This window comes from Salmo salar, chromosome ssa05 (genome assembly GCF_905237065.1).
Source record: "Salmo salar chromosome ssa05, Ssal_v3.1, whole genome shotgun sequence".
Lineage (NCBI taxonomy): Eukaryota > Metazoa > Chordata > Actinopteri > Salmoniformes > Salmonidae > Salmo > Salmo salar.
In genome coordinates this window covers 63102342-63120759 of record NC_059446.1, presented here as the reverse complement: position 1 = coordinate 63120759, position 18418 = coordinate 63102342, and the positions used below count along the sequence as shown (strand labels likewise).

General features: G+C 41.5%; 1 protein-coding gene across 5 annotated transcripts in view; it reads left to right on the top strand.

Moving 5' to 3' along the window:
• Positions 1 to 3235, top strand: part of LOC106605411 (triple functional domain protein) — a 134886-nt gene extending 131651 nt beyond the window's left edge. For all 5 annotated transcript variants that reach the window (XM_014201021.2, XM_014201019.2, XM_014201020.2 and 2 more), the window contains 2 exons: positions 242 to 380; positions 560 to 3235. In XM_014201021.2, the coding sequence (XP_014056496.1) occupies positions 242 to 380; positions 560 to 1117 (697 nt within the window). In that variant the 3' untranslated portion in view covers positions 1118 to 3235. The remainder of the gene's footprint in view (positions 1 to 241; positions 381 to 559) is intronic.
• Positions 3236 to 18418: the final 15183 nt, after the last annotated feature.

Genomic DNA, 18418 nt, shown 5'->3' with positions numbered 1-18418 from the left:
CCTACAGAGGGATAGATAGCATTTGGGACGCACACACTGTATGTATTATGATTATTGAGGAAAATTGTAATTAGAATTCCTGAATTGAAATAGAATTGATTACCGTTTTGAACAATATATTACTGTATATATTTATTCACTGTGTTGTGCTTTTGAATCATGTTCAAGCAGCCCTCATGTACATCTACCATATCGGTGGGCTAATGTCTCTCTCTGGTGCTCTGGTGCTTTGTGTCTGCAGGGCTGATCAAGGCCGTCTCCTGGACTACATAGTCAGCTGGGGTAACCTCACTGAAGAGAAGGTGGCCTTGTACCTTAGGGACATTCTAGAAGCTTTACACTACCTGCATAGCTGGAGGATAGCTCACTTGGACTTGAAGGTGAGTCACAAAGGCTGTGACATGTAGAGTAGGAGTTAAATGTGATTGTGTACTGTATGAAACAGTATGATGTTTAACTGATTGTTCTTAAGCAAAGATAGTACTCCCATTATGGGTAAATTCTTAATCATATCTTTCTTTGTGTGTATGTGCGTGGGTATCGGTGTGTATCCCTTTAGCCTGAGAACGTGTTAGTGGAGCAGAACTCTGCCCAGCCCGTGGTCAAGCTGACAGACTTCGGAGACGCTGTCCAACTGAACAGCGGCCACCACATCCACCCTCTACTGGGCAGCCCAGAGTTCTCAGCCCCAGAGCTGGTGCTGGGCCAGCCCGTATCCTTGACCTCTGACCTCTGGAGCCTGGGGGTTGTGACATACGTGGTACTGAGTGGGGCATCTCCCTTCCTGGACGAGAGCGCTGAGGAGACATGCCTGAACATCTGTCGTCTGGACTTCAGCTTCCCCCATGACTACTTCCAGGGTGTGAGCCAGGCGGCCAGGGACTTTGTGGGTCTCCTCCTACAGGGCGAGCCGAACCGGAGACCTTCGGCCGCCGCATGCCTTCAGGAGCCCTGGCTGCAGCCGTGGGACTCCCACCAGCAACAAAACCAGCACCCAGGGTGCATCGACACCTCCAGACTCATCTCCTTCATCGAGCGGCGGAAACACCAGAACGACGTTAGGCCCGTGGGCAGCATCAAGACCTTCCTTCACAGCAGACTCCTCAACCAGATATGAGCAGGTTAGAGGACTACAGTACCCAGAAACCACCGAGTCACAACATGATCTCATCCTCTCTCAGCCGACTACGCCACTTCCTTAGAATTATGTTACCCAGCATCCTGCTGCTGCTGACTGCTTTGAATATTTTTGACAGAGATTTTTTTCCCCCAAGAGATTTAGATACTTCCTTTCCCTCCCCACCTTTGTATGGATGATGGCTATATGCCTGCACAAAAGTATGAACTATTTGAAAGTATTTCAAACTTCACTAACAGGGAGAACAAAGCTTTCTCGAGAGCCAGTGAGAGTAAGCCTTGTGTTTGGATAGTATTACAAACCGATACTGTAATATCGGGTTACTTTTGGTTGAAGATAATACAATTGTTTTTGTAATGAGAGATTACTTTTTGTAAAGAAAATGTATAGTGAAGAAACAAAGAAATGTCTTTATTCATATACCTTTTCAAAAACAAAGGTTATTAATTAAAAGAATGAAAACAAAAATGAATGCGACATATGAACAAAGCACCACCGACCCACCACAGGGTCGTTGCTTCAGAACACTACTTCTAGAACCAGTTGGAGACCAAACTCATTGTAGTTGTAGTTGATTAACTTACAATAAATAGGCAAATGCTTTGCTCTGGCCTTGCTATTGTATGGACCTGTAACAGTTAGTACGATTATGCTATTTTAGTCAGACCTCAGCAGAGAAATAAACAAGCAAACAAACAAACAACAAAAAGCTATAACACTATTGGAAAAGCTCTTTAGATTTCTGATACATCCGCCTTACTTTGTAAATAATGTGTTCCTGCCTTCATTCTCATTTTGAAGAATTTGTCTCAAACGCTGTTTCATTAGCTGAGTAGTAAGTCCTGCCAATGGAAGAGAGGTGTGAGGGAGACTAGCTCCTCCTCATGCCAATCAAATTACTTAAACCCTCACTACCAGAAATACTTATATAAATGCACTCGTATTTTGCGTTAATTTCTCATGTGCAATGTTGCAGCTTTAACATGTATGCAACTATTTATGAAGACTTGTGTTGTACCCGTAATCTAAAAAGGCATGTACGTACCTGGTACTGCAGTAGATGTGTGTATTGTGTTACTCTTTTCCGTATTAAGTTCAGTATTAATATCTTGGAAACCTAAAACGCAGGTTTCGCAAATAATGTAAAATAAGAAAAAAGATTTGTATCTATATTGGCACTTATGCTTTCAGTTTGTCATTGTTTTTGTTTTATTTTCTGTAACTATACCAAAGTTAACTGTATTTTACCCTCTTTAAATGTCTTATATAATGTACCATGTTAAGTTATGAAAACCATGCTGAACCTAGAGATAGATGTTTACATTGGTTCACAGTGGCTTTATTTATTAGCGTTGTAAGAACGTTGTTTAGTGGTTGGTTGTTACTGCATACCTAATTAACATTTCAAACACTTCTCTTCTCAAGCTGTGCACAAAGTGGTGATTGCTGTGTAAGTTTGTTTGACTTTTTAAGTTGCGTATTTTGCTAGACATTGTGTTGCCATGATCAACATCTTGGTTTAAGTGAAGATAAACTTGGGGTAGCATTCTTTGCCAAGCCTTTGGTTTGAAGAAGAAAAAAAACTGCCCACATTGTACCAACGTTACAGTAATTGTGCATGGGCGTTGCGGCGCTATTACCCTAACCTTTATCTGAGAGTGACCATGACCTAGCTGTTTTCACTAAATGAATCATTGTATGAGTTCAAACTCATTTTTAATGTGCCAGTCAATTGATCTGGAGAGGCGGACGAAGCAGCTGTATTTCCTTTTAAGCTTGAAAAGGTCATCATAGTTTCATGTCTATGTCAAGGCAGTAGTCACAGTGATAAAATGAATGTGTTTGTTAACCTGTACAGTCCCATTTTGTGTCCTCTTATTTATTCATGTGTAAAGCTGTACAGACATGGACAACGAACATGCGAACCTGGATGTAACCTCATCATATTTGATACATACTACGTAATTTTGAATGTTAAAGGACTTATTTTTACTTTTGCATGTATATTTCTTTGTACAGAAATTAAGTTTACACATTACTTGCTGTAAATATTTGATTTAGTCCTCAGTTATTTTGCCATTAAACGTATGGAACATACCCTTGGAAGTTTGTTTTTATATTTATGTATTTACAGTGCCTTCAGAAAGTATTCATACCCCATGACTTATTCTACATGTTGTGTTACAGCCTGAATTCAAAATGGATTAAATCTTTTTTTCTCTCATTCATCTACACACAATGCCCCATAATTAAAAAGTTAAAACATGTTTTTAGAAATGTTTTCAAATGTATTGAAAATGAAATACAGAAATATCTAATTTACATACGTATTCACACCCCTGAGTCTATACATGTTAGAATCCCATTTGGCAGTGATTACAGCTGTGACTCTTTCTGGGTATGTCTCTAAGAGCTTTGCACACCTGGATTGTACAATATTTTCCTATGACCAGAATACACATAACGTGATGCAGCCACCACCATGCTTGAAAATATGAAGAATGGTACTCAGTGATGTGTTGTGTTGGATTTGCCCCTAACATAACGCTTCAGGACATTAAGCTAATATCTTTGCCACATTTTTTGAAATGTTACTTAAGTGCCTTATTGCAAACAGAATGCATGTTTTGGAGTCATTTTTATTCTATACAGGCTTCCATCTTTTCATTTAGGTTAGTATTGTGGAGTAACCATCCTCAGTTTTTCCTCACAGCCATTAAACTCTAACTGTTTTAAAGTCACCATTGGCCTCATGGTGAAATCCCTGAGTGGTTTCCTTCCTCTCTGGCAACTGAGTTAGGAAGGACACCTGTATCTTTGTAGTGACTGGGTGTATTGATACACCATCGAAAGTGTCATTAATAACTTCACCATGTTCAAAGGGATATTCAATGTCTGCCTTTGAAAATGTTTACCCATCTACCAATAGGTGCCCTTCTTTGCGAGGCATTGTTAAACCTCCCTGGTCTTTGTGGTTGAATCTGTATTCGAAATTCACTTCTCAACTGAGGGACCTTACAGATATAGTAATTGAATGTGTGGGGTACAGAGATGAGGTAGTCATTAAAAATCATGTTAAACACTATCATTGCACACAGAATGAGTCCATGCAACTTATTATGTGACTTGTTAAGCACATTTTTACTCCTGAACATATTTAGGCTTGCCATAACAAAGGGGTTGAAAACTTTATGACTCAAGATATTTCAGCTTTTCATTTTTTATTAATTTGTAAACATTTCTAAAACAGAATTCCATTTTGACATAGGGTATTGTGTGTGTAGGCCAGTGACGCAAAATCTCAGTTAAATCTATATAAATTCAGGCTGAAAAAGTCGAGTGGTGTGAAGGCACTGCAAGTGGTGCAGACTTACCTAATTATAACCTTCTAAACATTTACATCTGAGATCAACATGGTTGACAACGTTGTTGTTGACAATTATTGAAGGAAATGGAATAAGAGGTGTGAATGGTGTCCACAATAACTGGATGTTTCTCATCAGAATCAGATCTCTATCGATGATAAACAAGATATGAGAAACCAGAGTGAGCGTCTGTGATCTTATCTCCAAGGTGCAGGCGTTGTGCAGTCAATTTGCACCAAAGATTATTCATTGGAAATGTGTTTGAAAAACTACTGAACTGTTCTTTCCCCACATCTATTTCAACAGGCGCTTCAAACCAAGATCATTCATGATTTCTAGAATGATTACCAATTCATGTAGGTGTGATGTAATGTACATTTCCCTTTCAGACTACTCGGACTTAACTATGATGTTTGATGCCGGAAAATATCATAGATGTTAACCCCATCCTTGGATTTGGCTGTTAAGTTCAAGTCATTTTTTTATTAACTTAAAAAACTCAACAAATGTCAATTAACTATTAATGTCCTAAATCTTCTGCTTAAACTTATTGATTGCTCAAATTATGAATTGATCTTGAATTATGTTTTGTTCAGTTAATCATGTTGTTCATGCAGAAAAAAGGAAATTTAACTCAATATTCTTGTAGCAATGTATCAAGTGTGGATGTTTTTTAAGTTATACATTTGAAGGTTGTTTAGGGACAGTTCCTGTGTTTGTATTTAACCGAGGTGTGGCGCATGTTCTTCCCTTCTGCCTTATCAGGTGTGAAATCAACAGAGCTGTTCTTAGAGCGAAAGTAGCAGCTGCTTTGCATGCAACCACAGCGACTGAGGTATCTCAGCAAGCTCAGGTGATCTTCAGAGATTTTATCTCAGTAGGGAGACCGAATCCTGTTTTCAATGTTTACACACACACACTCAAACGCACACACTGGCTTCCCCACTAGAGGGCATACTGAGCTGGTGTTTAATAAGTGCATCATGACAATTCTGAACCTTGTGTCAGTCAATTACAGCAAGATGCTCTGGATGGTAACAACATATGGAAACCTTTATAACTTGTTGTATATTTGCTGACCATAACTGAAAAGAAATATACACATGTATAAACTCAGCAAAAAAAGAAACGTCCCTTTTTCAGGACCCTGTCTTTCAAAGATAATTTGTAAAAATCCAAATAACTTCACAGATCTGAACCATAAACAATTAATGAACATGCACCTGTGGAACGGTCGTTAAGACACTAACAGCTTACAGACGGTAGGCAATTAAGGTCACAGTTATGCAAACTTAGGACACAAAAGCGGCCTTTTTACTGACTCTGAAAAACACCAAAAGAAAGATGCCCAGAGTCCCTGCTCATCTGCGTGAACGTGCCTTAGGCATGCTGCAAGGAAGCGTGAGGACTGCAGATGTGGCCAGGGCAATACATTTCAATGTCCGTACTGTGAGACGCCTAAGACAGCGCTGCAGGGAGACAGGACGGACAGCTCAGTGGCAGACCACGTGTAACAACACCTGCACAGGATCGGTACATCCGAACATCACACCTGCGGGACAGGTACAGGATGGCAACAACAACTGCCCGTGTTACACCAGGAACACACAATCCCTCCATCAGTTCTCAGACTGTCCACAATAGGCTGAGAGAGGCTGGACTGAGGGCTTGTAGGCCTGTTGTAAGACAGGTCCTCACCAGACATCACCGGCAACAACGTCGCCTATGGGCACAAACCCACCGTCGCTGGACCAAACAGGAAAAAGTGCTCTTCATTGACGAGTCGCGGTTTTGTCTCACCATGTGTGATGGTCGGATTTGCATTTATCATCGAAAGAATGAGTGTTACACCGAGGCCTGTACTCTTGAGCGGGATCGATTTGGAGGTCATGGTCATGGTCTGGGGCAGTGTGTCACAGCATCATCGGACTGAGATTGTTGTCATTGCAGGCAATCTCAACGCTGTGTGTTACAGGGAAGACATCCTCTTCCCTCATGTGGTACCCTTCCTGCAGGCTCATCCTGACATGACCCTCCAGCATGACAATGCCACCAGCCATACTGCTCGTTCTGTGCGTGATTTCCTGCAAGACAGGAATGTCAGTGTTCTGCCATGGCCAGCGAAGAGCCAGGATCTTAATCCCATTGAGTACGTCCGGGACCTGTTGGATCGGAGGGTGAGGGCTAGGGCCATTCCCCCCAGAAATCCCCCCCCCCAGAAATGTTGACCCCCTCTTTGTTCAGGGACACATTATTCAATTTCTGTTAGTCACATGTCTGTGGAACTTGTTCAGTTTATGTCTCAGTTGTTGAATCTTGTGATGTTTATACAAATATTTACACATGTTAAGTTTGCTGAAAATAAACGCAGTTGACAGTGAGAGGACGTTTCTTTTTTTGCTGAGTATATATACACCACCGTTCAAATGTTTGGGGTCACTTAGGAAAGAAAAGCACATTTTTATCCATTAAAATAACATACAATTTATCAGAAATACAGTGTAGACATTGTTAATGTTGTAAATGACTATCGTAGCTGGAAACGGCAGATTTTTTATGGAATATCTACATAGGCGTACAGAGGCACATTATCAGCAACCATCACTCCTGTGTTCCAATGGCATGTTGTGTTAGCTAATGCAAGTTAATCATTTTAAAAGGCTAATTGCTCATTAGAAAACCTTCTTGCAATTTTGTTAGCACAGCTGAAAACTGTTGTTCTGTTTAAAGAAGCAATAAAACTGACCTTCTTTAGACCAGTTGAGTATCTGGAGCATCAACATTTGTGGGTTCGATTACAGGCTCAAAATGGCTAGAAACAAAGAACTTTCTTCTGAAACTCGTCAGTCTATTCTTGTTCTGAGAAATGAAGACTATTCCATGCGAGAAATTGCCAAGAAACTGAAGATCTCGTACAACGCTGTGTACTACTCCCTTCACAGAACAGCGCAAACTGGCTCTAACCAGAATAGAAAAAGGAGTTGGAGACAGTGTCACCAGCAATGCACCCCCACACCATCACACATGCTTCACGGTGGGAACCACACATTCGGAGATCATCCGTTCACCTACTCTGCGTCTCACAAAGACACGGCGGTTGGAACCAAAAATCTCAAATTTGGACTAATCAGATCAAAGGACAGATTCCCCAAAGCCAACACCTCCTTTGGCCGCCTTTCCTTCCAGTTCTCTGCTGCCAATGACTGTAACGAATTGCAAAAGTCACTGAAGTTGGAGACTTATATCTCCCTCACTAACTTTAAGCGTCAGCTGTCAGAGCAGCTTACCGATCGTTGCAGCTGTACACAGCCCATCTGTAAATAGCCCATCCAACCAACTACCTACCTCGTCCCCATATTTGTTTAAGTTTTTCTGCTCTTTTGCACACCAATATTTCTACTTGCACATTCTCATCTGCACATATATCACTCCAGTGTAAATTGCTAAATTGTAATACTTCACCACTATTGGCCTATTTACTGTCTTACCTCCTTACTTCATTTGCACTCGCTGTATACAGATTTTTCTATCGTGTTATTGACTGTACGTTTGTTTATCCCATGTGTAACTCTGTGTTGTTGTTTTTGCTTTATCTTGGCCAGGTCACAGTTGTAAATGAGAACTTGTTCTCAACTGGCCTACCTGGTTAAATAAGGTGAAATAAAAAATGTAAAAAATTCCAAGACTCCAACCATCTGCCTCTGGGTCTCGCCTTGTGCCCTTATATTTTAGGTGTTTGAGAACCATATGCTTTTTTTCCCCGATCATGGAGCCTGTCATGTGATAAGGTGGATGTTGTTGGTCTTAACATGTATAGAATCAAAGTTAACCTTATCTGTTCCGTCTCACTAAAAAACCATGTAAAAATTTTTATCAGACATGACATATAGCGATGGGCTTTCCGTGAATAGGAGGATCATAGTATAAATACATAGTTATTGTATACATTACATAGAGTATATAGAGCACGTGGGCTGAGTAGACAAAAAATATATATAAAAAAGTAACATCAAGCAAAGTACATCTTTGTAGTTGAGGCACTATGCCTTTTTAGGGCTTTATAGCGCCGTCTCCTCTCCTAATGTACTAAGAAAAAAGAATGTGGATACATACATTGTACATACTTTTAAAGAAAGACTCCCACTTAAGTACTGTGGTTGGTTGTATTACCTTATAAATTAAGTATAGTGGCTGGTAGGGGTCAACTTAGGGTGAGTGGGTCTTCTGAAATGGTATGAGTGGAGGCCCCACGCACACCTCAAGTGTCTGATGCCCTCCCAGTCACCCCATCCCTCTCCACCACCTCCTTTTTGTTCTTCCCTCTTTACTCAACCTAAGCCAAGATTATCCCCACCTCCCATCTTTACTCCCCCTTACCCACCCAAGCCAAGCTTGTCCCACCATCCCATCCTTAACCACCATTGCCCCCAAGCCAAGCGTATCACCACCTGCCCTACTTGCCCTCCCTTACCCACCAAGGTCTAGTTTATCCAAACCTCTGTCTTTCCCCCCTCCCTTCTTCCAAACACATGTACACCCCTCTATACATCTACTTACTCATCAATTCTCCTTCATTCACACACAACATATACCCTATGCCTCCGCACACCCATTCTCTCCTGCCCTCCTACAGGCATTCATATTCACCATCCCTCACACTCCCATTCATATGCACGGACACATACCCACACATACACCCACTCACACCCTCTTGCCCACTTGCCCACTTGCCCACACACACACACACACACACACACACACACACACACACACACACACACACACACACACACACATCCATATAGCAATTATTGACTTACATGCTATATTTCCTCTTTTATATTGTCTTTAAGTGTCCATGTATGTCATTGGCATCGGCTAATTTTACCATTACTTCCTGTAGAAGAAAAGTTACTTAGGGACAATAGAGTCTACATTTTATTGATGGGAGGGAGAAGGAATATTGTCTCAATTTACGTTCAGTTAGTCTTGGACATCGCTGTATGTAGCCTAGTGTGCTTATCCGTTTCATCCGCTTCTGCCTCTCCTCAGTGCACTGATCTCTCTTTCAACTGGAAATGTTTCCTACAATGTTCTGGGCTTCATCAGCACTTGGCCCTTCCATACCTGCTGTACTGCTGGAAATTTAGTTGAGAGTTAATTCCTTTTTACTCCAGTGACTGTCTGATTGCTGGCGGATTTCCCTCAGTCTAGCAGACAGGTTCCAGACGAATCGAATGGACTGGCCCTGGATCTTAATCTCCTTTCCCCCTGTGCCCTCAGAATGTTGACTTTGATTAAAGATGACCATGCGAGGGTGTTTAGCGTTCTTCTGCTTCGTGCTGATCCCGATGGCATCGCTGAAGATCCTGCGGTGATCCATCCACGCCAAGCACCTCTGATATCAGCTTGATCACATAGCTGGAAAGGTCCCATTTTCCCTCGTCCTCCGATAAGGACAATATTCTCATATGATTTTGTCTCGATCTGTTTTCTAGCTGAGCCAGTTCATCTTCTGCAGTTTGCACCTTTGTTTCCAGAAGGCCAGTTTGTTTCCAGAAGGCCAGTTTGTTTCCAGAAGGCCAGTTTGTTTCCAGAAGGCCAGTTTGTTTCCAGAAGGCCAGTTTGTTTCCAGAAGGCCAGTTTGTTCCCAGAAGGCCAGTTTGTTCCCAGAAGGCCAGTTTGTTGTCTTGTTCATCCATGCGCCCTCCATGTATGCATGTCTGACACGAAGACTCTACTTTCCATTCGAGCAAATGTACTTTTTCAACAACATATTGTAGCAGTTTGTTTGTTTTAGTGAGCATTGAAAGCATTTTTTTCCCTGGATATCATTCAGCTGTTCATTGCTCTCATATACATCTCCAAGTTGTTCTTTGTCTTTTCCTCTAAGGGAAGCCACGGCGTGTTGGGTTAGAGTCTCAGCGTTGCTTTACTCACAGATTGGTTCGATGTTGTGTATAACTGACCGCTCACTCTCTCCCTGTTACTTGAGGATATATTGATCTATCGATTTTAAAGGCTTAATTTAAACTATGTTGTCCGGCTTTTACATATTATCATGGTTTTGACGGTAGAAAACTGAGCTATTATCTCCCAATGCGTCCCATCGGTATGTGCATGTGCCAAAAGTCACACAAATGTAAAATACAATGATATACAAATGCAACTAAAAAATAATACAAACAATAAAACAAAAATTTAGATCTCCTCCAACCAGTAGCCATCCTGGTGGTGCTTGAGCGACCTGAAGGAAGACATTCTGTATAAACATATGGTCATCGAAGTTAGGAGCATAAATATTCAGCAGGGTCCAAGACTCTGAAAACATATGCCCCTGCACCAAAACAAACCTGCCCGAGGGATCAGAGATGGTGTTGTTGACGCAGAAGGGGATGTGTCTACTTATCAAAATTGCAGTTCCTCTTGCTTTGGAGTTAAAAGAGGACGCAAAAACTTGTCCTACCCATTCCCTCTTCAATTTCTTGTGTTCGCTGGCTGTAAGATGTGTTTCTTGTAGAAACACAATATCGGCCTTTAATTTCTTAAGGTATGTATAGACTCTTTTCCTTTTAATCGGGCTGTTAAGGCCTTTTACGTTGAATGTGACATATTTTAGTGGATTAAGCATATGTTGGGTTTGAAATATGTAACCGAATGGAAATCTCTCATATGTAAATAGTCAGGAAATGTTTCAACTTTGGTTTGAACACAGAAGTGACCTATGTGCCTCTTTAGGAAGGAAACAACAATAAACATGGAAAAAAAGGGGAAAGAAAACCCACCCACCCCGATTGTCAGACTAAAACAACAATCCCAACAATCAAACATGAATACACTTGTAGAGATACGTTGCTGCTCGCTTTCCACCTTACTCTTACTAGCTAAACCTTGGCGTAAACTAAAACCTGCGAGCTATCTAAATTGAAAACAAACGTTGTGAATAAGCATTTATGGCTGAATAATTACTGCCCACGGTAAGGGCTGCTTGAGTCTCTTTTCGGGAGAGGAGAAACATAAATGGGGGGGAAGCGGTGGGCCTAAACCCACTTGCTTCGTCCAGTGGATATTGACTAAACCAAAATATAGTCTCCTGTAAATGTAATAGAACTCACCCCGGGGAAAAACGGTTAGTTGAAAATGTACAAATCAATTATAGCGACCGGATAGCGGGGTAGACGGATCCGATATCAGCAGATCAGTCCAGTTAAGAGAAAACAAACAGATTGGATCTTATCCCCCAGAGAGACCGTTTTTCAGTCGCGGTTCGGTTCTTTGAGAAAAGTGAATACTTCTCCCGGTGTGTTGAAGATATGGCATCGGCCTTTGTACTGAACTTTCATCCGCGCAGGGTGGATGAGGTAGCCGGTGATGTTCTTCTCCTTCAGTGCTTTGGCGGCAGGTCTGAACTGCTTGCGACGTCTGGCGAGATCGGCACTCATATCCGGGAAAAGGCTGACCCTCTTGCCATCGAAGGTGATGTCCCCTTTGGCTCTTGCGAGTTGCAGTATCTTCTCTCTGTCTTGGAAACGGAGGAACCTGACCAGAACGGCACGTGGGGGCTCCTCTGGCCGGGGTTTCGGCGCTGATGTTCTGTGGGCGCGTTCGATTTCCAGCGGCTTGGTGAAGTTGATTATGCCTAGGACATCCGGGATCCATTGAGTGAAGAAGCGGACCGGGTCACGGCCCTCGGTGTCCTCTTTCAATCCCACCACACGGATATTACTGCGTCTGCTCTGGTTCTCCATCTGGTCTACTTTGTTTTTGAGGTAGGCATTATCCTTCTGCAGTTCTATCAGAACCTGGTCATGTCGAGCGACGGTGTCCTCAACTGTGCTAATGCGCATCTCGGCCTCAGTCGTTCTCAGAAGGAGATCATTCATGGAGGATTTCAGGTCGTCGATGGAAGAATGGAGTTCAGCCGATTTCTTGTCAATTTTCATAGAAAGACCTTTGTTACCATCCTGAATTTCCCGGAGGAGAGTAGCCAGCATGTCTTGCGAGGCTGCCGAGAGCAATAGTCTGGAACCGTCGTCTGAGATATGAGGGCTAATGCTAAACTTGCTAGCTGTGGCGTTATCGTTGTCTTGGGATTCAACGACGTTTTGGTCGTCCTTCTTGCCTCTCGGTCGGAGGTCCATGGCTCTTTGGGAAGGTAAGTATTTGACAATTTATCAGCCGATGTTAGAATATTGTTTCAACGTTGTTATTTAGGTAATAATAGGATAAATTTCAAGAGCTCGGTTTGTCAACGTCTGTTCAGCTCCGCGGCATCACGTGTCTCCATTAGTTGTTTTTTTATCAGTTTATTAAAGGTAATGTTGTTTGTCCGAGCAATTGGAGATGGAAGGGAGTTCCATGGCTCTTGATAAACTGCGCATTGCTGTGAATTCTTTTAGGACGTGAGGACTGTGAAGAGTCTTGTGGGCATGTCTTGTGGGGTATGTATGGTATCTGAGTTCAATGTTATTTGATTATGCAGACAATGCTCTGTTTTGAGCCAGCTGCAGCTTTGCTCGGTTTTTCTTTGCTGCACTTGACCATTACTGGATAGTAATCAAGATGGTACAAGACCAGAGCCTGAACAACTAGTACAATTGATTTTTGTGTCAAAAACATATTTTTATAACAGACATACCTCTCTACATCTTCACAACAACGCTGTCAATATGACTTGCCCATAATAATTGACCATCCAATGTTATATCTAGGAGTTTAGCTTCCTCATCTTGCTCAATGGTCACACCTTTATGTACAACTCCAGTTGAGGTTTAGGTCTTAGAGAATGTTTTGAACCAAATACAATGCTTTATGTATTTAAGACCAGTTCATAATTAATCAACCATTCTGATACTGAATGTAACTCCTTATTTAGAATTTCAATAAGCTCACTGGTTTGGGGTGCTGACATGTAGAGTGTTAAGTAATCCACATACATAGTCATTCTAGCTTTGTGTAAGACCAGTGACAAATCATTTGTAAAAATAGATATGATTAACGGCCCAAGGCAACTGCCCTGAGCGACACCGCACTGTACATATCTGATGTTAGAGAAGTTTCCATTGAAGAACACTCTCTGGGTTCTATTGGATAAATAACTCCCCAACCTTGTGATAGCAGGAGATGTATAATCACAGCAATTTTTTTTTTTTCAATAACAATGTATAATCAATAACATCAAAGGCTGCACTGAAATCTAACAATAGAGCTCCAACTAGCATCTTATTATTAATCAATCATCAGTCATTGTAATGTGGTAATATTGGATATGTGTATATTAAATATACCTCACATGCGACCCATAATAAGACTATGCAATTAATATGTTACCAAAGTCTATTAAAAAGTATATCTCACTCCATTTAACATCATAATAAAACCATGTGCCATCAAGTATTATGTGTTTAGCTGACACAGATCAAGGAATGGTCATGAGAAGCGAATATCAAAGCAAGTATTGTTTATAACTTTGTAATATGAATGGATTCACATACAAAGCATAAAGCTTAAGTTAAAAGACAATACTGACATTAACAAAACATAATTCTAGGCATATAGATCCTAAGGTTAATTTACATGACAAAGCATGAACAAGGAGATGGCTACTAGGCCAGAGGCCTAGAGGCTTAGGAAATTACAAATGAGAAAATATCATAAAACTCCTTTGCATAGAGTAATTTAGAGTTCACCCTGTACAGATACAAGTTACACAAATTACAATTTGTATTATATGTTACGAATCTTCAAAACCTACGATATGTTACAAATTTGTGAAACATATGACACTAGCTGGCTAACGTTAGCTAGGCTAGGGCTTAGGGTTATGGGGTTAGGGTCAGGATTAAGTTTAGGAGTTAGGGTAAAGGGTTAAGGTTAGGGTTAGGGGAAGATTTAGCTAAAAGAGTTAGGGTTAGGGTTAGGGGAAGGCTTAGCTAAAAGGGTTAGTGGAAGGTTTAGCTAACATGCTAAGAAGTTGCAAAGTAGGTAAAAGGAGTAAGTAGTTGAAAAGTTGCTAATTAGCTCAAATGCTAAAGTTGTCCTCGATGAGATTCGATCTCCCACCTATCCACCCCGACCAACCACCCTACTTTCTTTTTTGCCTTAAGTAACTGTCTGTTTTATGTAACCATATCAAACGTTACATATCATACTAATTTGGGTGTCCCTGATTTACATTTACTATGTTACGTCTAGTCTATGAGACCAGGCTGGCTGATCAAATGTAATAGTAGTACTAGTAGCAGTAGCTACATAATGTGGGGCTGACTCAAAAATAATAAAATATGATATGGACGGTGTTCTTGTATAAGAGTATGAATTTATGAAATGAAAAGATTCCACTTCTTTCCTATAGGCCAAAGTTTCAAGTTTCAAAGTTTATTTGCCACATGCACAGGATACAACAGGTGTAAAACAGTACAGTGGTGTATGAACGACCTAGCCTGATGTTCTTTGGAAAGATATCTCAGGAATTGATAAATATACCCAAGTGAGCGGACATCTAAGGCAATTCATTCATGACTGGTTCACACCTGATAACTCCAATTGCCCTTTGTGCCCGCTCCCATATCCTGTCATTTTATATTTATTTGTGATTGTAACACATATACAGGTAGACCAGAGAAGCCACATCACCGATTGGCAATTGACTGGCAACCTTAGCAGCACCTGCTGCTCACTGGTTGTGTAACCGGTGTGAAATGGCTAGCTAGTTAGCGGTGTGTGCTAGAAGCGTTTCAATTGGTGCCGTGACCCGGATCACTGGTTGCTGCGGAAAAGTAGGAGATCAAATGGGGGTGAGTGTAACCAGTGTGAAATGGCTAGCTAGTTAGCGGTGCGCGCTAATAGAATTTCAATCTGTGACGTCCCTCACTCTGAGACCTTGAAGTAGTTGTTTCCCTTGTTCTGCAAGGGCTGTGGCTTTTGTGGAGCAATAGGTAACGATGCTTCGAGGTTGTCAGTTGTTGATGTGTGCAGAGGGACCCTGGTTCAAGCCCAGGTTGGGGCGAGGAGAGGGACAGAAGCAAAACTGTTACAGTTGCTCATATACAAAAGTTGTTCCTGATTAAAGAAATGTTTTACCTACTCACTGGAGATGTCTGTTAAGCCAAAACATCTTTGTACGCTATCCTGATTCAGTAAAATGTTACTGTTACTATTTTTAGGAAGTCAGCTTTATGTGACATCCTTTTGAGTGCGGACCCATCATAATTGCTTCATTATCTGATGCTTTTTAGTGAAATGTAACTTTAAAAAAATATTAGCATGTTGGTTCGGGTTCTTTGTTGGTTATCTGTAATTACATTAGCAGTATCAGAGCATGACCTTCCCACAAATGTAAAGGCTCTGCCTGCAATTAGCTCTTTTTGAAACAAGTTCAGTAATACTGCTTATTGCTAAATTGTGTCAAAATATTTACATGGCACAATCCTCTGGCTTTATTTTCATTATCTAAGTCCCCTCATTTTATATTCAGCTTACACAAAACCGTCTGGCTGGCTCAACCCAAAAAATACCTTGTTGTGAATTATATTGTCATACGTGTGAAGTTGTGGTTTCATATCCCCATGTAGGCCTGTCAACAGGAAGCGGTAAACAGCTATCTGTGTGTGTTTAGGTCACTGGGCTGTTTTAGACTGTAGCCACAGTCCCTGTAGTAGGTGAGCCTATTCTAATAGAACTAAGTATACCAAAGGACAGTTAATAATTTCTTCCTTTCAGGTCCAGTTCCAGGCATAAGCTACATCAGCAGTCGTTTAGGGCCCCCGGAAAGCGTTACGTCTGGACAAAACCTGACAAAACCATCCCTACGGTAAAGCATGGTCGTGGCAGCATCATGCTGTGGGGATGTTTTTCAGCAGCAGGGACTGGGAGACTAGTCAGGATCGAGGGAAAGATAAATGGAGCAAAGTACAGAGAGATCCTTGATGAAAACCTGCTCCAGACCGCTCCGGTCTTATCGTTCCCTTACCTGCCACAGCTTGGGGTGAAGGTTCACCTTCCAACAGGACAATGACTCTAAGCACACAACCAAGACAACGCAGGAGTGGCTTCGGGACAAGTCTCAATGTTCTTGAGTGGCCCAGCCAGAGCTCCCCACGGTAAGCACGGGGAGTTGGCTCAGGTCTCCACCCTGACTCTGCCAAACTCCCCGTGTGCCCCCCCCCAAAATGTTTTTTTGGGGGTGCCTCTCGTGCTTCCATCGTTGCCATGCTCGTTCCTCGTAACGTTGCCATTCTGCTCTCGCTGCTTCCACCCGTTCCCATGGGAGGCGATCCCATCCAGCCTGGATCTCCTCCCACGTCCAGGATCCCTTGCCATTCAAAATGTCCTCCCAGGTCCACTCCTGATCACGCTGCTTGGACCTTTGGTGGTGGGATCTTCTGTGACGATCGTCGTAAGGAGTAGACCAAGGTGCAGCGTGTTGAGTGCTCGTGATAAATATTCATTATTAACTCAGAACGCTATACAAAAACAATAAACAAAGAAACACGAACGTCACGTTCTGCAGGCTTCACTGAGCAATACAAAAACAAGATCCCACAACGCCAGGTGGAAAAAAACCCTACTTAAGTATGATCTCCAATTAGAGACAACGAGGACCAGCTGCCTCTAATTGGAGATCATCCCAAACAAAACCAACATAGAAATACAAAACTAGAACATGAACATAGAAATACAAAACATAGAAAACCACCCCCTGTCACGCCCGGATCTACTCTACCATAGAAAAATAACAGCTTACCATGGTCAGGACGTGACAAAGGCTGTAAAAGTAACAAAATGTCGAAAAAGTCAAGGCGCCTGAATACTTTCCGAATGCACTGTATATATACAGTATATATATATTTATATATAAAAAAAAGGTTTAGGAACTCTGGTCTCAACTTAATATTGAGAGTAACAATAGTAGAATACAGCAGGTTCAATTTTAAAATTTGGTTGTGCATCGGCAGTTTTTCTCTTGTTATGTCAGTCACTGAAAATCACTCAATTAGACATGTCAGCTACCAATTTTTGGATAGTTAGTCTAGCCAGCTATCTAAACTTGTAGTAATCATGGCCGAATACCGACCGGGCATGCAGGGCACTTGCCCAGGGGCTCTGACCTCCAGGGGGCCCCCATAGGTTTTCTTCATCATTCTCACTCAGATATGATATTAGCATGGCATAAATCATTACAAAATGTGTAGAATTGCAGGACATTTGCTTTAAAATGCACTTTTTTCCCTCTCACCATGGCAAAGTGAGTAGAATTTCAAGAAATGTGTTATAAAATTGCAACGTTTTCTCTCCGCCCAATGGCAAAATAGCAGAAGACGTACAACATTTTCTTCACACACCATGGCAGTATGTGAAGAATTGCACAAAATTATTTTTTAAAACAAAAACAATGGTCTCCACATTTTGGGGGCCACTAAAATATTTTGTTGCGAGGTTTGGGGCCCTCCAACTAAAATGCTAGAGCCAGCCCTGTATTGTTTTACTGTAGGTATTTACTGACTCACTTCAAGACAAAAAAGGTTGGTTTAAGGTTGGTGTGTGCTTCTGTGCAGAGCGCTGTTTTAAGTATTAAATATCATAGCAGGTAAATCAGACAAATGTGTTAAAGTCTAAATGTCATCTGCATCCCCATTATAATGATATATAAACATGTTATATAAAACATGTTACAATACTGCAGTGAATCACATTAGGATTAGATTTTGTGTACACATTGTAAGGCACAAGCGGTGTCTCTCACTCTTTGTGGTGAGATTGCTAACAGGTGTAAGAGATATTGGTCTGTGGTGGCACCATCATTCACATATTCTCTAGTACTGACACATGGGAATATCTAAGTCATTGAGTATATCTTGATTACATTATCTTGACAGTACTTTAATTTGAATAATTTGCTACATGCAACAGGGGA